Below are 24,213 nucleotides of genomic sequence, written 5' to 3' on the forward strand. Positions count from 1 at the left end.
ATGTTTTCTTCTGCAGAAAATTCGATGCTGACTCCCTTCTTGGAACCAACATTAATAAATTCTGAATAAGATAAATGTTCATCTTATTCTGCCTTTCCCACTGTCCTAATTATTGTACTTATTAATCATAAGTGCAATAGGTAAATCAGTATACATCATAATCATAACCTTCATTCCTTAGAGTCACAGAACCCATTTTTTAATATTAAAAACTTGATATGGGAATATCTAAATTAAGACCTCCCATCTCAGTAGATATCTACCATTCATTATCTGACAGTTCACAAATTTAAAAATAACAATATGACAATTTCACTATGATAATGAAAATGCATTACTTCTCCAGTGTGAAGAAGGATGGGCTTTGGTCTATGACATTCTTTAATTTCTTCAGATGGCTTTCCCAGGATCTGGTCCCGAATGGTGTCCCAGAATGGATCCCCTTCTGTTTTCCCTATTAGAAATGTTACGATTAGTATACTTCCTTGAACCAACCCTCTGAAAAAAGTCATTATTTTGACAAATACTGTACAACAATCTTTTAAGGAGTTTCAGAGATTTTATTAAGGTTGCTGTTCAATGATTCTAAACAGTTTGAATAATAGAATAGGAAAAATGTCTTGTGCAGCCTAAGACATGAGCCATTGTTTAATTAGATCTTCAGTGTGGTCAAGAGAATGACAGAGTACATTTTGTCAATATCCTTAAAGTTTTGTTTCTATTACTCCTGCTCATCCATGTTGCAAATAAAAACAGTTTGACATAATTAACTGCAGAATTGTTGACTAAATCACCTTTTTCCTGTTTTGAAAACTAAAAATGACACCTCCAACTCTCAATACCAGTTGTCTGACTTATGGTCCCTGAAATAATTTCTCCTGGATACCCATTTAATTATCTACACACACATACACACACACAAAAAGAAAAAGAAAAAAAAAAAAAACCAAAAGCAGCAAAAAACAAAAACAAACTTCAAATGCATAATCTGAGGAAAAAGGTTTTGTAACTATAAAACCTATGAATTAAGAATCTATATACTCTATCTGAAAAATGTAATAATCATAAATGTCAGTGTAGCATAAACTGAAAACTCACAGAAATGAAGGAAGAAATACACATTTCAGTAACAACACTGAAATTTTCAATACCCCACTCTCAATCATGGATAGAACAACTAGGCAGAAGATCAACAGCAAACTTGAACTAGACCTACCAATCTGTAGAATACTCCACCCAACAACAACAGAATATACATTCTTTTCACGTGCACATGGAACATTATCTGGGATAGATCATGTGTTGGCCAAAAGACAAACCTCAATACATTTTCAAAAGTAGAAATAATACAAAATATGTTTTCCAAACACAGTGAAATGAAATTAAAAATAAATAATAGGAAAAAAGGGAGGAGCTCACAAGTATGTGGAAATTAAGCAATATGATCTGAAATAGTTAATAATCAAGGAAGAAATCAAAGGAAAATCTGGAAATACTTTATCATGAACGAAAATGAAAACACAACACATTGAAACTTATGGTAGTGACAGCAGTGCTCAGTGAGACATTTATGGTTGTAAATGCCCATATTAAGAAAGAAGAAAGATCTCAAACCAATAACCTAACTTCTACCCGAAGACATTGGAAAAGGAAGGCAAACTAAACCAAATGAAAGAAAAAGAGGAAATAATCAATATTCAAAAGAAAATCAATTAAACACTGAGTAGAAAGACAACAGAAAAATCAATGAAACCAAAAGCTGGTTTTTTGAAAAGGTCAACAAAACTGGCAAAACTTTAGCTAGATTGACCAAGAAAAACAGAGAGAATATTTAAATTATTGAAATAAGAAATTAGGGAGAACATTACTACTGACTTTAAAGAAATAAACAGAATTATAAAGGAATACTGTAAGTAGTTGTATGCTAACAAATTAGATAACTTAGATAAAATGGAAAAATTTCTAGAAAGATAAACTACCAAAACTGACTCAAGAAGAAATAGGCAATCTAAAAAAAAAAACTATAAAAAGTAAAGAGATTGAATTCATAACATATTTTGAACTACCTACAACAAATAACAGAACTCAGATTGCTTTACTGCTGAATTCCACCAACCAAAGAATTAGTACTAGCTTTTCCAAAACTTTTCCAAAATAATAGAAAAGGGAACACTTCCTGACTCATTCTATGAGGCCAATATTATCCTGATACAAAACCAGACAAAGATATCACAAGAAAAGAAAACTACAGAACATTGTCTCTGATAAATGTGACACAAAAACCTACAACAAAATACTAGCAAACTGAGTACAGCAACATAGAGAAAGAATTGTTATAGAACATGACTAACTGGGATTTATTCCAGGAATATAAAGTTGGTTAAACAAAAACTGATTAATGCAGTACAACATATTAATATAATTTTTAAATTACATACAGAGAGAAACATTTGCCAAAAATCTAATACCATTTTATGACAATAACACTCAACAAACTAGGAATAGAAGTAAATTTCCTCCACCTGATAAAGGATTAAAAACCCAGAGCTAACATTATACTTAATGATGAATGACTGAAGGCTTTTTCCATACTATCAGGAACAACACAGAATGTGTACTCTTTCCACTTTTATTCAACATTGTTCTGAAGGTTCTAGCCAGGCAATTAGGCAAGAAAAAGAAATAAAAGGCATTCAGATTGGAAAAGAGAAATTAAAACTATTAATATTTCTATTTTAAGATCACATGATCTTGTATAGAGAAAATCCTAAATCATCCATTAAAATATTAGAATTAATAAATGAGTTCAGCAAGGTTGTAGGATACAAGGTCAATACAACTATCAGTTGTATTTCTATACATTTTTATGAACAATCCAAAAATGAAATTAAGAAAAAATTTCCATTTACAATAGCATAGAAAAGAGTGAAATACTAAGAAATAAACTTAACAAAAAAGTACAAAATGTATACTCTTAAAACTACAAAACGTTGTTGAAAAGAGTTAAAGACGATCTAAATGAACGCTAAAACATCAATGCATATGGATCAGATTACATAATATTGTTAAGATGGCAATACTTCCCCAAATTATTCTGTAAATTCAATGACATTCCCATCAGAATCCCAGCTGACTTCTTTGTAAAAAGTTATAAGCTGATTCTAAAACTCCTGTGGAACTGCAAGAAACTCAGAAGTCAAAACAATCTTGGAAGAGGAGAACAAGGTAGAAAGACATACTTTCTGATCTGAAGCGAAACAGTAACCAAGAGACGGTTTTACTGGCACAAGGCTAGGCATACAGATCAATGGAATAGAATTGATAATCCAGACAGAAAGCCACGGGTCAACTAATTTTTAACAAGTGTGCCAAGATTATAGAATGTGTAAATAATAATCTTTCCAATAAGTGGTGCTGGGATAACTGAATAGCCATATGCAAAAGAATAAAGGCAGGCCATTACCTCCATGATACACAAAGTTTAACTAAAAATGGATCCAAGACTAAAAATGGATCCAAGACTTAATGTAGAGCTAAAACCATCAAAATCTTATAAGAAAATAGGGGTAAATCTTCATGACATTGAATTTGGAAAAAGATTCCTATATATGACACCAAACCATGAGTAACAAAAGAAAATTTAGACTTCATAAAAATTAAGAATATTTATGCTTCAAAGGATACAATCAATAAAGTGAAAAAACCTACAGAATGGAAGAAAAAAAAATTTTTTTTTTGAGACAGAGTCTCACTCTGTCGCCAGGCTGGAATGCAGTGGCATGATCTTGGTTCACTGCAACCTCCGCCTCCCAGATTCAAGCGATTCTCCTGTCTCAGCCTCCCGAGTAGCTGGGACTACAGACGTGTACCACCACGTCTGGCTAATTTTATATTTTTAGTAGACAGGGTTTCACCATGTTGACCAGGATAGTCTCAATCTCCTGACCTTGTGATCTGTCTGCCTTGGCCTCCCAAAGTGCTGGGATTACAGGCGTGAGACACCGCACCTGGCCCGAAAACATTTTTATATCACACATCTGATAAGGGAATGAATACAGAATACACAAAGAAAACTTATAACTCAATAATAAAAAGAAAAATGACCCAAATTTTAAAATGAGAAAACTACGTAAATGACATTTCTCCAAGGGAGAAATACATGTGGTTAATATGCACATGAAAAGGTGTTTGACATCATTAATCATTAGGCAAATACAAATCAAAACCACAATGAGATATCCCTCCACACCCACTAGGGTGGCTAGATTCAATAAGTCAGATAATAACAAGTATTGGCAAAGACATGAAAAAGTCAGAAACCTATATACTGCCTGTGGAAATGTAAAATGGTGTAGATATTTCAGAAATAATATGGCAGTTTCTCAGATGATTAAACATAGAGTTATATAATCTAGCAATTTCACTCCTAGATATATACCCAAGAGGAAAGTTGAAAACAAACACCTACATAAAAATCACATGAATATTTATAGAATATTTATAGATTCATAATAACCCAAACATGGGATAACCCAAATGTTCATCAACTGAGGAAGGCTGAAACAAATCTGGTATGTTGATACAATGGAATATTATTCAACCATAAAAAAGAATGAGGCTGGGAGCAGTGGCTCGCACCTGTAATCCCAGCAGTCTGGGAGGCTGAGGTGGGCAGATCACTTGAGGTCAGGAGTTCCAGACCAGGGTATCTAAATGGTGAAACCCCATCTCTACTTAAAATACAAAAATTAGCTAAGCATGGTGGCAGGTGCCTGTAGTCTCAGCTACTTGGGAGGCTGAGGCAGGAGAACTGCTTGAACCTGAGAGGTGGAGGTTGCAGTGAGCTGAGATGGTGCCACTGTACTCCAGCCTGGGTTACAAGAGCAAAATTCTGTCTCAAAAAAAAAAAAAAAAAGGACTGGTGCATGCTGCAATATCAATGAACCTTTGAAACGTGATACTAAGTGAAAGAAGCCAACAAAAAAATGCCACATATTATATGATTCCATTTGTATTAAATGTCCAGAATAGGAAAATATAGAGACAGAAATATTAGTGGTTGCTTAGGTCTGGGGGGGTACATGGTCATGTGTAAGCCTGGAAAACCAGCAGACCTTGAGTTTAAAAATTAATAAATGTATTGGCTACAGTGAAACCTGATCAGAGAACGGAACCCAGAAGCTTCAGAAGCTGAAACCATAAATTTCACTGGACTTCACCTTACCCTGCGTAAAATTGAGGCCTCCAACTCCATCAATAGTGCCAGCCGCAAAACTGTAGCCCAGTGCTGGTTTACATGTTTTTGCCTAAAGGAAAAGTTTTAAAAACATAAAAGGAACAGATAAAGAAACGAAAGTTAAGCTGAAAGTAAATAATGAGACCAAACCAAAACTTCAACCTTGGGGCATAACCAGTGTTCCTCAGTAGCACTTACTGTATGTGTGGAATTGAGCCAGATGGTCACATTTGTCATATCCACCCACTGGTGTGCTGAAGCCAGTGGTCCCGTTACCTCCTGGGAGGCAGAGGCATATAGTTCCTAGAAAACACACAGGCTTACTATTCCAAGCAAAAAGGCTAAAGTGAGTATCTCCAACTGTACTCAGGAAGTACTAATTTGATGCACTTTGGAAATGCATCTCTCAGCAAAGTTTTTGTTTTGCTGGTTGCTTAGAATTGGCCCCCAACCACATGGGTCTCTCTACCAAACCCAGGAGTTTCCCAGAAGCTTGAAGTCTCCAAGGCTGTTAACCTGTGTCAACTCCCCACGAAAATGAAATTATAGTGATACAGGCTGTGGCACAAAAGGCCCCAATCTCACTTGAAAGATCACCAAGAAAATTTAAGATTAGGAATAACTGGACCAAATTACTTTCTTTGCTACAGTGAGAGTGTATTTTTGGGTGTTCTTATAGGGTCTTCTTTCAGAACACTTGAGTCCTGAAGCAGGTTGGGGCCAAGGGAGGCTTGGAGGATTTCAAGCCCTACTTTGTCTGCAGCAGCTCACCCACCCACAATCCACTCTTTGGTGCTTTTGCTTTTGTGTTTTAATACGGTCAATTGATGCTTTTTCAATCTTATGGGAAACATGAGTCAAAACATGTTTAAAAAACTCTTTGTTGGTATTAATTCATATTATATAACATAGGCAAATCCTGTTTCATCAAATGTTCTCTTGCCTGACACTTAGCTCATTTCCACTCTGTCCCCACCCCAGTTTCAACAGCCACATGAGAGCTTTCGTAAGTCATCAGCAAGACCAGCTGCAGCCTGCCGCTCCTAATTAAGTTGTGCCTTACTGAGAAGAGAATGCAGAATGTGGGTCAAATCTCTATGACTCTCAGGCTCAGAATGGGAGCAAAATTTCTGACACTAAAGTGTGTCACGGGTGCACACCCTAAATAGAATCTGTGAATTTAGAATAATCCACTGATAATACCACAGTAATTAAAAAGAAACTGCAGCAATTAGGCTGGCTGTTGCTACCAATTTTGTGTCAGATTGTTCTTTAAAGGTGCTTTTGTCCTTCTTTAGTTGCTCTTAAAAGATTTTAGAACCCTTGGAATAAACTATTTAAACACACACACACACACACACACACACACACACACACAGAGCAAAGGTATGAATAAGCTATGAAAAGAAAGAGATTTAATCATATCAAGGGCATCTCAGTTTGAGATTCTTTTTTTTTTTTTTGTCTTTTTGCCTAGAAATCTGTCTCCATAGGAGCTGAAACAAAATATGGGGACAAAATGGGAAATAAAATTTAGGAGGGGGAGGAAGTCAGAGTAATTCACAGTAATCTCAATGGAGACCAGATTCTCTCTTCATCAAAAAGTTGTGCAAAAAGAAAAGAATAGATGGATGATCTTTGCATATTGAAGAACACCGGGAACTAATTTAAATCCAAGTTTCAAGAACTGGAGTTCTATGGTTCAGCTTTCTCTTGTCACCAGAAGAAAAGTTAAGAGATAGCTAGATGACTTTAGGCAAGCAAAGGCCTTAGAGACTTCTGAGAATTTGAATCAATCTGGTCATATCTAATGCCACAAGAAATTGAAAACCTTATAGTCTATCTTCCTAGTGTCTGAAGCAAGCACTCTGGTTTCTAGACATTCTAAAATAGAATGTTTTCCTGAGTACTTGGTTTTAAATGTACTTCCTATAAGAAGTCAGACCTGAGCAGGCAGACAGAGGTTCCTGTGTGGATTGCAAAGGCCACCTCCCAAGCTGACCTCTTCCAGACTTCCCAGCACAACCTGAGCATTTGCTGTTTTCTTTACAATATTCAACTTCCTAATGAACCATGTCAATGGATTTTAAAGGACAATGTTAAATGAAGATGAAAGGAGCGAGGCCCATGGCTTACCTTTGCTCTCTGATACATGGCCCGTCCTATAATTTGTGTGCTGTCGAACATATCCTGTCCAGGTCCCTTAGCAATGCACATGTTAGACTGGAACAAAATAAGATAGGATGCATTCTTGGACAAGTAAATAATTATGTTAAGGAATGAAGAAATATAACTGAATCTAAGCAAATAGATTTTTAAAACCACATTCTAGCAGTTCTTTTTGGGTAGTCTTTCAAAGTAAGACTATAAAAACAAAATCATACCTGGAATTAGAACAGTGAATGTCTTTAGAAATTATCTATTCTGAAGCCTTTCTTTTAAAAATAAGGAAATTGAGGCTCAGGTTAAAAGATGTGTTGGTGATTATCCAGGTATCTCATATCTGAGCTAAGACATGAAGCCAGGTCTTTCTATTGACTACACATCTTTCTACTTGCTTGTTCTTGCCTCTGATTCTTACTCATGATCACCTTAAACTAAAACTCAGTTAAAATTATATTGGAACAACTAGCTGGACTTCTGGGGAAAAAAATCAATAAACAAATCTGGCCCTATTTCCTACTTCTTATGTCAGAAAAAATTGAGATTGATCAAGCACTTAAATATTATAAGTGGAATCAAAAAATTACTAAAAGAAAATATGGATAAACATATTTTGTAGTATGAGGGTATGGGCAGACCCTCCTGAAAGTTATCTAGAACAAGCTTAGTTAAACTGGACAGCTTAAACATCTTAAATTTCCATAGGAGGCAAAAGACATAAATAAGACAGAAAGACAACTGATAAACTTTAGGAAAAGTTTGTACTATTTTGACAAAACTAAGACTTTAGTATATTAGGAGCTTTAAAAAGTCGATAAGAAAAAATATCTTTATTAATACTGGTATTAACCCAACTGGGTAGAGTTGACTGGGATGGAATAAATATCCCAGAAATAGTGTACAAAAAAAGCATTATCACAGGAGAAATGTTCTACAAACACAAAGAATAAGAACCCAAAAAATAGCATCTACTACTCATGTCAAAGTTGAAAACAAAGCCAAATCAACATTGTGGGAGTTAAATAAATGATGGTATAGCCTTACTTGTTGTCTTTAAAACATATCACACAGATCTGGATGTACTCATTGAAAGGTTTCTAAGACAAATTAAGTGGAAAACTGAAGTTCTGGATACAAAATTCAAAATCCATGAATAAGTCATAAAATGTTGTTTATAAATGCATAGATAAATACATAGGAGGAGGTATGAGAATAGTAACTTCTGGGAAGAGCAAAGTATAGAGGAAAGCGAGGCGAAGAGGGACTTTCACTTTTTACTATTCTCTGCACTTCCACATTATTTGAATTTTTTACAGCAATTCTTTTTTGCTTGTAATTTTTTAAAAAGGAAAAGGAATTTTGGTCTTATATGAAAAATCCTATAAACTGTATAATCCATGAGAAATGTCTCAGGCAGGCAGTTTTTAGTACAAACTTGTGACTTTCGAAATGCCAAAGCAAAATGTTTCAGATTGTCCAAGTTTGGGGAAGGGTAAAGTTAATCTCTGACAGTTACTTAATTGTCTCATCATTCAAAAAACTTAACAGTCACTCAAATGGAAAAATATAACTTCACTCAATTAAAATTTAGTGGGTTTGGACAGGTGTTTTTGAGAAGAGCAGATGCTAGGGAGAACTAGGCCAGTGTATGCTAGAAGGCAAGGTATTTGTAAATATTCAAATATAAAATGTATTTGAGATGCAAAAACAAAGATTTCATGTGCCATAATTACCTACCCCACCAATGGGACAAGTGCTGTTGGCGTTATCACAGGACTCTCCCGTGTTGATGCAACGTGGGCCGAGAATGTTGGGTGACACATCTCCTAGGTTTGATGAAGCAAAGGCTGCTACAAATGGCCCCTGACAAAAGAAATACCAAGTTGCCTTTTATTCTTTCCTATTTCCTGTAATGACTGCCATTAGAAATGCAAACATTAAATCCACTCTGGTAAACTATTCAAAATCATTTGCAGACAATAAAAAGAGGATATAAAATATTCTGTAGGTTGCCAGTTCACTCTGATGATAGTTTTTTTTGCTGTGCAGAAGCTCTTTAGTTTAATTAGATCCCATTTGTCAATTTTGGCTTTTGTTGCCATTGCTTTTGGTGTTTTAGTCATGAAGTCTTTACCCATCCCTATGTCCTAAATGGTATTTGCCTAGGTTTTCTTCTAGGGTTTTTATAGTTTTAAGTCTTACGTTTAAGTCTTTAATCCATCTTGAGTTAATTTTTGTATAAGGTGTAAGGAAGGGGTCCAGTTTCAGTGTTCTGCATATGGCTAGCCAGTTTTCCCAACATCATTTATTAAATAGGGGATCCTTTCCCTATTGCTTGTTTTTGTCAGATTTGTTGAAGATCAGATGGCTGTAGATGTGTGGTGTTATTTCTGAGGCCTCTGTTTCATTCCAATGTTCTATATATCTGTTTTGGTACCAGTACCATGCTATTTTGGTTACTGTACCCTTGTAGTATAGTTTGAAGTTAGTTCAACCATTGTGGACAACAGTGTGGTGATTCCTCAAGGATCTAGAATCAGAAACATCATTTGACCCAGCAATCCCATTACTGGGTATATACCCAAAGGATTATAAATCATTCTACTATAAATACACATGCACACATACGTTTATTGCAGCATATTCACAATAGCAAAGACCAGGAACCAACCCAAATGCCCATCAATGATTGACTGGATAAAGAAAATGTGGCACATGTACACCATGGAATACTATGCAGCCATAAAAAGGGATGAGTTCACGTCCTTTGCAGGGACATGGATGAAGCTGGAAACCATCATTCTCAGCAAACTAACACAAGAACAGAAAACCAAACACCACATGTTCTCACTCATAAGTGGGAGTTGAACAATGAGAACACATGGTCACAGGGAGGGGAACATCACACACCAGGGCCTGTCGGGGGGTGGGAGGCTAGGGGAGGGATAGCATTAGGAGAAATACCTAATGTAGATGATGGGTTGATAGGTGCAGCAAACCACCATAGCACAGGTATACCTGTGTAACCTGCACGTTCTGTACATGTATCCCAGAATTTAAAGTATAATTTAAAAAAAAAAAATCCAGAAAAAGATATTCTGAGAAAACTTTTTATTCCTGTAAAGGCTCACATTACCATCAGTGTACATATTATTACTGAAAATATTCGAATTATCAACAAAGCTGTTTCAAGTGGGAGAGTTTCAAATTATGCCTCAAACAGAAATATTTTAACCAGAAACACTGTGTGCAATAACAAATTATAAAATGCTGACCAGTCAATCTAGTCTATTGTGTTTTATCTGGAGCTCAGAGATCCATTTGCCTTTTAAAAATAAATATGCTATTGGCTTAAACAGGAAAAAGCAAATACAGACTTTCCTGTTGCACAATGAAACTAAACACACCATCTGGACTTGCCCTCGGTGTATCTTTTCTCTCTCTCTTCAACCGAATTAGAGCCATGCAAGGTCTCTGCCTCAACCCAACCACTCTAGTATTCTACCTTAAATGCCTCGAATTTTCTTCGGGAAAGAGATAACTAAGTATTAGAGATATAAATCTTTTTTGATACTAAAAAGATAATTTATTTCATAGTGCCTAGCACTCAGGCAGTGATCATAAATAGAAAAATCTCTTCTTTTCTCTAAAATGCAGGCTAAAGTGAGAAAATAGAGTGAGTTTTGCCAACAAAGGAGCTTGCTTTGGTTTGGATGTGGTTTATTCCTGCCAAAACTCATGCTGAAATTTGATCTCCAATGTGGCATTGTTGAGAGCTGTAGCCTAGTAGGAAGAAACTGATCCCTCATGAATAGAATAATGCCCTCCCACAGGGTGAATGGCTTCTCACTCTCTAGGGAATGGATTGCAGTAGTTCCTGCAGGAGCAGGTTGCTAAAAAACAGCCTGGCTTCCTCAGTGTTTCCTCTCTTGCTTCCTCTTTCACTTGTGATCTCTTTGCAAATCCTAGTTCTTCTTTTTTTCTTTTTTTTTTTTTTTTGAGACAGAGTCTCAGACTCTCCCCCAGGCTGGAGTGCAATGGCACGATCTTGGCTCGCTGCAACCTCTGCCTCCCAGGTTCAAGCAATTCTCCTGTCTCAGCCTCCCAAGTAGCAGGGACTATAGGCACACACCACTATACCCGGCTAATGTTTTGTATTTTTAGCAGTGATGGTGTTTCACCATGTTGGCCAGGCTGGTCTTAAACTCCTGATCTCATGAATCACCTGCCTTGGCCTCCCAAAGTACTGGGATTACAGGTGTGACCCACTGCGTTCGGCCTCCTCTTCTGTTTTCTATCATTATTTATGTACAATATTCTGAGAAAATTTTTATTTTATTGATAATAGCATGAGGCCCTCACCAGATGCAGTTGTTCAGTCTTGAACTTTTCAACCAGCAGAATCATGAGCAAAAAAAAACCTCTTTTCTTTATAAATTATCCAGTCTCAGTTATTCTGCTAACACAAAACAAAGACAGAGCTAAATGATCAGGCTGAATGTTAATGGAAGCTAATATCTTTAAAAGGGAATATTAATTGTAGGTAAGGGCCTGGGACTCTTATCCCATTATATAGTCTTCCGAATTTGGGCCTGGCGCAGTGGCTCCTGCCTGTAATATAACACTTTGGGAAGTCAAGGCGGGCAGATCATTTGAGGTTAGGAGTTCAAGACCAGCCTGACCAACATGGAGAAACCCTGTCTCTACTAAAAATACAAAAATTAGCTAGGCGTAGGGGTTTGCACCTGTAATTTCAGCTACTCAGGAGACTGAGGCACAAGAATTGCTTGAACCCGGAAGGCAGAGGTTGCAGTGAGCTGAGATCGTGCCACTGCACTCCAACCTGGGTGACAGAGTGAAACTCTGTCTCAAAAAATAAAAATAAAAATAAAATGGTGCTTAATCCCTGTATAGCTCTAAAAATGAAAGTAAGTAAATATCAACAGTTTGTCATATTTTCAGTTTAATCAAAAACTACTGTTATTACAAAAATCTTGAACTTTGCCCTTCCTTATTCAACTAATAACTTTATGAAGCACTTAATACAAGGACTATGTGACACAAAAAGCAAGTGGATTAGTACTCATTTTTTATTTCTCTTTCCACGTTAGGGAGGATGGTAAATGCTCTCTATCCGAGCATATCAATATGTGAGATGGATGATGACACTTTATTCTGGAGATTTGAATCACCTATTCTGAACGCAGCATGAATGATGACACTCAGTGACTCAAGATGAAACTTCCAATGATATAAATTCTCACCTGCCCAGGTAGATATCCTTTGTTCTTCTCTTGCTCAAGCAGGTAAGATGCATAGCCCACATTGTCACTGTTTACAAGATGGTTACTGTTGTTCATGCTGACCGGGTGGATGGCAAACCAGCTGTAAAGGAGCAAGAAGCTCTAAGTTAATCAGGAGAACCAGAGAACTGAGGCCAAGGACTATGACTGGAAGCTTAAGTTTTCTCCAGCAGGAAAAAATATTTTTAAATGATAGACATTCTACATCTAGACTCTTTCATTGTTCATGGGCTTAAAAATACAATGCAAAAAAAATGTACTCAAGAAGTCTGATCATTTTCTTAAATTAAAAATACAGAACTCCATTTTCATGACTATTTCATCGTTGGCATCATCATTAGACTGGTCAGTTACCAGATGGCATACCTAAAGAACTGTATGTACACAGACTTTGTCCTTCAAGATAGGCATACAGATAGTAATTATTTAAATCTATCTAATCCGACATTTACTAAGGGTTACCTGTATGCCAAGCACTGAATAAACTGTGGTTTACTTTCAGAATCTCACCAAAGACATAGATGTGAACAAATGGCTTTAACACAGTGTGACAAACGTTGCAAAGAAACAGGCATAAAGTGTTTAGGGACCACAGATGACTAACAATTAATTCCTGAGGGCATTACAGGGAGAGGAAACAGCAGGGTAAATGCACAGAGGCGTGAAAGAGGATGTGATGCATAATTCAGTATATCCTTATGCCTAGTAATACCTTGTTTAAGCATAAAGCTATACAGTTTACAAACTAATTTCACATCTGTTACCTTATTTGAACTTCACAACAACTCTGAGAGACAGGCTGTTTTACCTCTACTCTGCATAGGTGACCCAGAGAAGCAAAATAATGGTCCACTGCTCATAGAGGCCCAGGACTCAAGTCTGGGTCTTGTGACACTGTGTCCAGTGGTCTTTGTAGGCTCAAACCCTCACACAGGTGAAAAGGATATTTACAGAGTGGAAGGCAGTAAAGCAGATTAACTGGAACGCTCAAGAAAAGAGAGATGCCAGTTCATAAAGTGTCAGGTTAACTTAGAATTTTTTTAAAAAAATTGTTGATTCAATTCTTCGTTGAAAAATCTTTAAATGTTTTCGCTTACATTCCTACCTAAGCAATGTAATGCACAAAACTAAGCATCTACTTAATGGCTAGAAAGGGTTTAGGACTTTAAGATCATCTTTCAAGCATCAGTTCTTATTGCCTATCAGAAGCAGACGTAGGGCTGAGGTGGCCTGCTCAAAGCCCACTGGCGCTGCTAGGCAGGCAACACAAATGAGTCATACTAGTTGGTACAATAGGGACTGGTGTAAACTGTAGAAAACTTGCAGTGTCTAAAGTTCACAGCCTTTACTCAGCTCCAGCCAAGTATTGCCTTATGGGAGTATAAACCAGTGCTGCCAGCTCTTCTCATTTATTCAAAAGGAGCCACAAATCCATGTTTTCATATTTATTTATCAACTTTAAAATTCTTCAGGAAGTAAATGGCATGGCAACAAAGGACAAGAACTGCTATACATTAAGAGACTTAAGACATGCAGCCAACAAATGTAGTTTGTGGTCTGATTCAAACAAAATAACTATTTGAAACAACAAAAAAAGACTTTTTGGTATAATCAGGGAAGACCGAACACAGATTGGGTGTCAGATCATATTAAGAAATTAATTTTAATTTTGTTGGTTGTAATAAATGATTGGGGTTACTTATTTTTTAAAGTCTTTATCTGATGGAGATACACACTGAAATATTTCTGAGTGAAATATATCTAAAGACACATGCACACGTATGTTCGTTGCAGCACAATTCACAATAGCAAGACATGAAATCAACTTAAATGCCCATCAATGATAGGCCAGATAAAGGAAATATGGTATGTATACACCGTGGAATACTTAGCAGCCATCAAAAGAACAAGATTATGTCCTTTGCAGGAACATAGATGGAGCTCGAGGCCATTATCCTTAGCAAACAAACACAGGAACAGAAAACCAAATACCATATGTTCTCACTTATAGGTGGGAACTGAATGATGAGAACACATGGACCAACAGACACTGGGGCCTATTGGAGAGTGAGGGGTAGAAGAGGGGAGAAGATCAGGAAAAATAACTAATGGGTACTAGGCTTAATAACTGGGTGATGAAATAATCTGTACAACGAAGCCCCATGACACACATTTACCTATGTAACCAGCCTGTAAATGTACCCCTGAACTTAAAATAAAATGTAAATTTTTAAAAAAGAAGTGCATGATGTCCTGGTATTTGCTTTCAAATACTCTAGCCAAAAAAAAAAAAAAAGAAGGGGGATTGGGGGAGAGGAAGGATAAAACAGAATGACAGAGTCCTGCTAATTATTGAAGCTGAGCAATAAGTTACATGGAGATTCATCACATTAATTATCATAATTAGTATGTATTCAAAATTTTCTATATAGTTTCCTTTTTCATGTTGGCATACATTTTGAATTTTTCAAAACACAATGTCAAGCCAAATCACCAGTGAGTGAGCTGAATTCAGTTCCTGAGATGGCTATTTGCCCCTGTGCTAAGGAATAAACATTTTTTAGTCTGAAGATATTCTAGAGTTATCCCCTCGCAGTTACTTGCAAGGTGTTTACATTTAGGAATATTCTTCTATTAGGTTTGTGTGTGTGGTTTGTCTCTTTCTCTTAGAACTCAAGTATCAGGAAATTCTAATCAACTAGTGTTTTCCAGTTACATGGATTTTGCTTTACTGGAGTTTCTTTAGTTTGGAAGAAAATGCAGTAGTGGCATTTTGGCCTCCCAATCAAAACATTTCCATCTGATACCATCATGCTGAGGTCAGCCAGCTTCAGCCAACACTGAATATTTCCATTACAATCAAAGAAAAACTATAGAACAATTCTGCTGACAATGACTATTATTTAGCTCTTATTAGACAAAGGACTTTATGTACAAGATCTCATTCTATTCTCACAGGAACCCTTTGAGTCAAGTACTATCATTATCTTCATTCTACAACTAAGAAAACTAAGTCCCAGAGTGGTAACACTGGGACTGGTAACAGTGTGACCACCTGACCTAGGTCACACAGTGGTAAGTCAAGAAGCAGGGCAATGAATTCAGGTTATATGTGTGTGTGTGTGTGTGTGTGTGTAGATAGATACATACATACATAAATAGATAGATAGATAGATAGATAGATAGATAGATAGATAGATAGATAGATAGATAGATAGATAGATAGCTATAGAGATATATGCTCTTATCCACTGTGGAATCCTGGCTCTGTCCCTTCTCTTCATTCACTTGCTCATTCACTACATGTTTAGTTAACTTTGACTCTGTGCCAGCCACTAGGAACATAAAGATGAATGAGGCACCATCTTGGCCTTGAGAAATGCTTCACAAAAGACGTGGCACTTGAGGTGGATCTTAAAAGATGAGGAAGAGCTAGGCAAAGGAATCACTAGAGAAGAAGTATTCCTAGCAGAGGAAATAACATCTGCAAAGGCATGGAGATGTGAAGGAGGGCCCTGTGTTCAGAGAATGGGTAGTTAGGGTGGCCAGAGCAGAATGGATATGGACAAGGAAAGATGGCAGTTGTATCATTCATTCAATCAACATGAATTTATTGGGAACCATGTTGATAGGCATTGTGTGAAGGATTGTAAAGAGGAGTCAGATGCATTTCCTACCATCAAGGACCTTACACAAGTGGCCACAATGGTATCTGTGGAGAAAGCATATGCTGAGAATTTCAATCTACTAGTTAGATATAGACTTGATTTCTTCTTCTTCTTTTGACAAAGCATCTCACTCTGTTGCCCAGGCTGGGGTGCAGTGGTGCAATTGTGGCTCACTTCAGCCTTGACCTTCCAGACTCAAGTGGTCCTCCCACCTCAACCTCCCAAGTAGCTGGCACTACAGATGTTCACCACTATGCCTAGGTAATTCTTTTTATTTTTTGTAGAGATGGGAGTCTCACTATGTTGCCCAGGCTGATCTCCAACTCCAGAGCTCAAGCGATCCTCCTGCCTCACCTTCCTAAAGTGCTGGTTTTACAGGGATGAGCCACCACACCTGGCTTAATTTCTTCTTTATTCCATTTATTTTAAGCCTTAGAAAACAAATTGAACTTTTTCTCTAGAAAATTAAAATAAAGTTATTTAAATTGAAGGAAAGGAAGATGTCATATTTTTCCTCCTTTGTCCTTTGAAATGTGCACTATTAAAATAGCAAACTTGTCACAGGAACCAAAGTACTATAGTTATGGATGAATATTTATAAAGATATGCGGAAAGGTGATCATTTTAATTTTAAAACATAGTACTTATATTTTATTTTATCTGGCCAAAAAATATTCTTCAAAGCGAAGTTCAAAAGAAAGGAAGAAAGCTTTAGTTTCAGAAGTTAAGAATTCAGACATAAAAGGATGAATACATCTCTGATAGTAAGCATTTTTAAATAATGCTTATGTCACAGCTAAACGTAAAATAGAAAGTAAGGTGCTACTTGAATCAGCATGATGTAATTAAAAGTACTGCAGAAAGTCAAGAGATTGGGGACCTTATCCTAGTTTGTAGCAAAGTTAGTCAAAATTTCTGGACTAAAATTTAAAAATTATTGAGACTGAAAAATAATAGATTTCAGCTATGCTTTATGAATCAGTAAACAACATATTAATATAAAACCCTACAATTTTTTTTTCCTTCTGTGTAAAGGAGGTATTTGGAGAAAAGGATCTCTAGTGACTCTTAATTCAGACATTGTATGTGCCCTACTCTGAAACAAAGAGAAAAGCAGGTTCCATACACTCAGACCCGGGCTTCCCTGTCCAGTGTGCAAGTTGTGTCCTGTACAAAGAACACTGGCAAAGCGGGTAAGGGGTTAAAGCCAGCCTCTGTGCAGCTCACTGAGCCAGGCACTTCAGCCAGCCCAGAAAAGAGGATGCATTTGTGTAACTTAGACAAAGTTTCTATGTGCTAGCATGGCCCTCCCCGACCTAAACGTCCACAAATAGGGAAATAGAATACTGTGGACCCATTCAAAGGTACTATTCAGAAGATTCATAGCAACATGGGAGCTCTTCAGTAAATAAAATATAGGAGGCTGTAATGGGCTGAATAGTGTCACTCAAAAATGCATGCTCATCTGGAACCTCAGAATGTGACTTACTTGCAAATATGGGTTTTATAGATGTAATCAAGGTAAAGATTAAGTGATATTATACTGACTGCATGTAGGCTCTGAATCCAATGACTAGAATCCTCACAACAAGAGGAAAGGAGCAGAGAGACACCCAGAGACATAGAGAAGAAGGTGATATGAAGATGGGGGCACAGATTGGAGGCATGTGTCTACAAGCCAATGAAGCCAAGGATTGATGGGAACCACTAGAAGCTAAAACAGATGCAGGGAACAGATTCCCCCCTCGGAGTCTCCAGAAGGAACCAACCCTGCTAATGCCTTGAATTTGGATTTCTGGCCTCCTGACCTGTGAGAGAATAAATTTCTGTTGTTTTAAGTCACCTAGTCTTTGATAATGTGTGTCTTCCCTAGGAAACTAATACAGAGGCTAATATTATATTACAGTAGCTGAAAATACCAGCTCTGGGGTCAGACATGAGTTACTTAATTTATTTGAACCTCAGTGTTCATACCTGTAACATAATGATAATAGTAGTATCTGCATTTGACAATTAAAATAACTAATACATGTGAGGTGCTTAGTACAAAGACTGGCTGATACCAAGAATGGAATAAATGTTCACTACGAGAAGGTGGGTGACGTTATACTGATACTACTGCTGCTGCAGCTGCAGATGATGATAATGATGATAAGGGAAAGAGACACAAAGCTCTGAGCATAAATATATATATATATATACACACACATATCTATGATTCGTAAGATTAATGCAATGTTAAATATATGGGGGGTGGTGTTCAACATTCACAACACATGTATATTCAACTCATGTGGTATGGGCATGAAATGATTCAGTGAGGAGAGCCTGCCCTCTTGTGACAGGGACGTGAGTGCTCACAAAATGCCCATGTGCTCTTCTATTTCCCAGTCTCATTTGCAAGAAGGGGTGTGTGAATAGCTCTGACTATTAACATTTGTGCAGAAGGACTACCCAATCTTCATTAGACTTTCCATGAGTGGAAAATAAGTCTTCAATGTGTTCAGCCACTGGAATTTCACGTTCTATCTCGTGTGGCACCTGCCATTAATTACCTTCACACCCTCATTTTCACTCGCTCACAATCATCCTCACCCCAACCCGCCGCAAACTGGAGAAGAAGAGGAAAGGGTGTTTCATCGTCTTATACTGGAAGGATTATTGGACCCAGACTTTTACCCAAAGGGCAAGCTAAATTTTAAACCAACAGAAGAAAAGAATACGCACTGGACTGCTCAGATTTTAAAAAGACAATGAGCTCTAGCCAGAAGAGCCCTCCTCAAGTTACAGGCACACCTGGGACAAGTATCCTGCAGAATATTTCTACCATCTCCACCCCAGAGAAGAGATGTACATTCTCAAGGAATCCTTTTGTTATCTTCAAAAATCCTGAATGAAAAAGTCCTTCTAAATAACAATATTGGAGAAATATCTCATTAGGGTAAATTCCATTAAGTTACAGCAGTCAAATTCCCTGCACCACACCTTTAATCCCAGCACTTTGGGAGGCCGAGGCAGGAGTTCGAAACCAGCCTGGTCAACATGCAAAGTCCCATCTCTACTAAAAATACAAAAATTAGCCGGGAGTGACAGCGCACACCTGTAATCCCAGCTACTCGGGAGGCTGAGGCAGGAGAATCACTTGAACCCCCGCGAGACGGAGGTTGCAGTGAGCCAAGATCATGCCACTGCACTCCAGCCTGGGTGACAGGGCGAGACTCTGTCAAAAAATAAAAATAAAAAAATTTTAAAATCCTTGCACATCACATGGTAAGTGATCAACAAGAAACAGGAAATGGCCAATAGAGTATTGCTTTTTTAATTGAGCCAAACCGTGAATTGAAGAAATTCAAAGGAAAACAACAGTGATTTGACTTTTTTAAGCCTGTTACTTGGCGACAATTGTAAAGCATGATAATACTAATTTTGGCAAGAGTATGACAAACAACATTCTGCTCATGTTTGAGTAACGGGAGAGTAAACCAACAAAGGAGTGTTTGGCAATTTGTAGGAAAAGCTTTAAAATATAAACATTCTCTTTGGCTCAGGAATCCCATTCTAGGAATTTAGCTTAAGGAAATCATTGGCAAATATGTATCCGTTTGAGAATGCTTATCATAGGCCGGGCGTGGTGGCTCATGCCTGTAATCTCAACACTTTGGGAGGCCGAGGCGGGCAGATTACCTGAGGCCAGGAGTTTGAGACTAGCCTGGCCAACATGGTGAAACCCCGTCTCTACTAAAAAACTACAAAACTTAGCCAGGCGTGGTGGTGTGCGCCTGCAATCCCAGCTACTCAGGAGGCAGAGGCAAGAGAATCGCTTGAACCCAGGAGGTGGAGGTTGCAGTGAGCCAAGATTGCACCACTGCACTCCAGCCTGGGCAACAGAGCAAGACTCTGTCTCAAAAAAAAATGCTTATCATGATGTATTTTATGATTGAAAACAACCTAAATAACAAATGATTGCTGATTAGTTGAGTACAGTATGATACATAGAATGGAATACTACATAGCAATTTTTAAATGGTGATTTAAAAAATACTAACTGGCATTGAAAGATATTCATAAGGTATTGCTAAATTAAAAAAAGAGTTAACAAACTGTAAATATAATAAAATACCACTTTTTTAGAAAAAATTATAAATGTGCTTAGAAAAAGTCTGAAAGACTATGAAGCTATCTCTGAGTGTCAGGATCCCCAGATGATTTTTTGACTTTTTAATTTTTTTTCTTACTGTAGAAATTTTAGAAAATGTATAAAAGAAAAGAAGATTTTAAAAATCACTTGATATAGCACCAAGAATGAACCCTAAGGTAAACTATGGGTGATAATGATGTGTCAATGTAGGTTCATCAGTTGTAAGGAATATACCGCTCTGGTGGGGAATATTGATGGTCGGGGAGGCTGTGCGTGTATTGGAAGAAGGTGCATATGGGAACTCGCTGTACATCCTGCTCAATTTTTCTGTAAACCTGAAACTGCTTTTAAAAATACAGTTTATTAATTAAAATAATAATAAAGTCTATTAAAAAAAACAAACAAACTATGCCCAGCACTGGCACAGTATCATTTCTGCATTGTTCTATTGTTCAAAGCAGTCACAGGACCAGCCAAAGTTCAAGAACTAGGAAAATAATCTCCATCTTTTAATGGAGAGTGGCAAGTTCACTTTGAATAAAACGTGGAATAAGAACAATTATTGTGTTGTTGCAGCCATTTTTATAAACTACAATGTGCCATTTAAATATATATTTTTAAAATAACTATTAATCCAAAAAACATAAGAGGTGAGACAGGAGGAAAAAGAAGCACTGAAAAGGTGAGACAAATAGCACAAAGTGAGGAGATACAGAAAAGTTCAGATATGATAATCACAATTCCTGAAAATACATTAAATTTGCTTGAAAAACAAAGATTGTCAGAGTATAAAAGAAATAACTAAAGCTATACGATATTCATAAGAGACACCCTTAAAATGTAAGAACAAAGAAAAGTTCAAAGAAAATTGCAGAGAAATATACATGGCAATTCTGCATTAACGACATTAACAGACTATGTAGACTTTAAGACAAAAAAACTTATTAGATAAGAAGAGGATCACTACAAAAACAAACAGATACTTGATGGTCTCAGTAAATGGAGATAACACTGTTAATATTTTTACAGTATTTTAAAGCTTCTAGTGCACAGTGAGTGAAATCAAGTGAGCATCCACATTTACAGAAAGACCTTTTAGTCATGTGTATTTCCTATTGTATGTTCTACATAGAAAAATGAACAGAAGCAAATGCACCTGAATATTAACCATGATTGATTTGAGGTAGTATAATTTAATTTAATTTTTCCTTCCTTTCTACTTTCTTTATTTTTCAAGTTTTCTATGGTAAGCACACCCTATTTTTATACTGAAAAAAAACTTAAAAAATAATAATCTCCCAGATTTTTTTCAGGTTAAGTAAGAACTTTCCAGAAATCTAACAATCAAGTTGTCCAATATCACCAGCCAACTGTTTTTTTATGGCTTTGGTTTCTAAACTTGGGACAATTTAAACTACACAAGGGTGATCAATCTCTGTTATCAGTCAACAGTCATCATCTTTGTCATCAAAAAGTCCTTATTAGGCACCTTCACCTACCGGCAGGGGAGGGGGGTGAACCTGACCCAGGATGAAAGATCACTGTACAACCATGACCAAGCCCCACTGAAGAAGAATACAGGCAAGCAGAAAGTAAAGTTAGAGCAGCAAGACAGCATCAAGTTTCACAACATGGAGCAGAACAAGAAAAAGAGGTTCAGTGAAAGATGTAGAAACAGAAAGCAGGGGCCAAGCACAATGGCTCAGGCCTGTGATCCCAACACTCTGAAATGTTAAGGTGGGAGGATCCCTTGAGGCCAGGACTTCAAGACCCATCTAGGCAACATAGCGAGACCCTGTCTCTATTTATTTTTTAAATAAAAGCAATAAATAAAATAAACAGAGAGGAAGGCTTTATAAACCAGCATTCATGCTAATGATAGAGAAGGCATTTAGGAAGACAAAGACAAGATGAGATGAAAACAAGAGAACAAGAATGGTTTGACAGAGGGCAGTCACTAAGGTTTCAGCATTTGCAATTTGAGTGGGGTTAAGTGGACGGAGGGGAAAGTGTAGACTTGGAATAGAGAAAGCCACAGAGAATAAACAGTCAGACATTACAATTCAAGAAAAATAATTCAATTATTCTGTGTCAATTAAAAACAAAATATTTTATGTAAAAAAAGTTTTTAAATAAAGAAGTCATAGTCATAGATGAGAGAGAAGATTTTTATATATACTGCAACTGAGTTCTGTAAGTCAATACCATTCGAATAAATTAGTGTAATAGCACAAATAGGATTTTTCTAACTTTTTACACAAATCATTCAAATAGCTTACACAAATCACTGCCCTTGTCATCTTAAAAATATGCTTTTAACGGGCCCCCTTACAAGACCACTGACTATAAGAATAAAAGGTTTGCAATATATAAAGAGAAGGCAATGGAGAGGAGAAAAGAAAAAAGGAGAGCAGGAAGAGGAGAAGGAGGAGAAGGGAGATGAGGAGAGAGGAGGAGGAAGAAGAAAAGAAGAGGAAAGAGAAGAAGAAGGAAGGAGAAGAGGAGTCCATGTGATGCTACAAATTCAAGGAAGAAAACTTGGCAGAAGAAAAGAGGAAGGCAAAGGGAAGAAAAGCAAGCCAAAGCCTTTTCAGTTGCAGTATCCTTGAAGAAATAAGTCGGCCTCCTCACCTGTCTCAGAGCTGCCTTTGTAAGTGTAGCTGTGTGAGCAGTACCTCTTCCACTGACCACAACTGCCACTCAGATTATCTGCACTTGTGACTTTCTTTTTGATGTAGACATTTGAAACCTGTTTTGCTTTCTCCCTTCATGTTTTCTTCATACACATAGTGTCTTATTGCATCCGAGACTCTCAAGGTTCTGTTTATTCTCCTCCATTGGATGACAGACCCTTTGGGGTACCTTACAGAGTCTCCCAAAGTGAATTTTGTAAATGTTACACAGCTTATATTTTAATTCACAATTCAGAACATCCCAAACATGTTCTCCATGTCTGGAGAAAAAACATTGAATGCTTTCATGTAAGGGGAAAAAGGCACAAGATAGCAATTTTTTTCTGACATAGAATTTTCTACCATAGATTTTTCTGATGTAGAGCAACTAGAGCAAATGGTGGCCTAACAATTATAAAGGGCTTAATGGTTCATGGAACAGTTCCAGGAATATAATTTTATTTCATTCCTCAAGTCTACATTCTTCCCAACCCTTCGACAGCCCCAACTCCCAACCCTAGCTTGAAACACTTTAATGAGTTTTCATTCCTCTTGGTATAAAACAACAAATTCTTTGTCATGCCATCTAATCTCTATCTCTTACTTTGTCTTGCATCACCCTGCCCCGTTGACCCCTGCACTCCAGCCACACACACCTTTTACCAGTTCTTCAAATGCTTCCCCATTTGTGTTAAATGTTCTTTTCCAATCCTCCCATTTTTCCAGTTAATTCCTACTCCAGTTTCCAGCTCCCATTGTTGTCACTTCCTCAGGGAAACCTTTCCCAATCTCTCAGACAAGGTCAAATTCCTTTAAGATAGTTCTACACATCTGCCTTTCTTAGCACTGAGCCCAATTATAATTTTACATGTATTGTATGCCTATCTGTATGACTGCTGTCTCCTTCAGTAGACTGAAGTCCTATAAGGGCAGCAACTCCATGTGTGTTTGTTCATCAGTGTATCCCATAATAATTTCTGTCTGGAGAGAAGACATGATAGCCACATTTGAAAATATGGCACTGAGTCTCAGA

At 37.1% G+C, this 24,213-nt stretch overlaps 1 protein-coding gene across 2 annotated transcripts in view; it reads right to left on the minus strand.

The window, feature by feature from the left end:
• ASAH2 (N-acylsphingosine amidohydrolase 2) overlaps positions 1-24,213 on the minus strand; it is a 62,330-nt gene that overhangs the window by 18,334 nt on the left and 19,783 nt on the right. Inside the window, exons 7-12 of one of the 2 annotated variants that reach the window (XM_025396355.1) lie at positions 12,664-12,784; positions 9,137-9,262; positions 7,373-7,459; positions 5,435-5,539; positions 5,225-5,306; positions 339-454 (exon numbers count right to left, since the gene is read on the minus strand). In XM_025396355.1, the coding sequence (XP_025252140.1) occupies positions 339-454; positions 5,225-5,306; positions 5,435-5,539; positions 7,373-7,459; positions 9,137-9,262; positions 12,664-12,784 (637 nt within the window). The remainder of the gene's footprint in view (positions 1-338; positions 455-5,224; positions 5,307-5,434; positions 5,540-7,372; positions 7,460-9,136; positions 9,263-12,663; positions 12,785-24,213) is intronic. The other variant, XM_025396356.1, reaches the window with a different exon arrangement.

This window comes from Theropithecus gelada, chromosome 9 (assembly GCF_003255815.1).
Source record: "Theropithecus gelada isolate Dixy chromosome 9, Tgel_1.0, whole genome shotgun sequence".
NCBI classification, from domain to species: domain Eukaryota; kingdom Metazoa; phylum Chordata; class Mammalia; order Primates; family Cercopithecidae; genus Theropithecus; species Theropithecus gelada.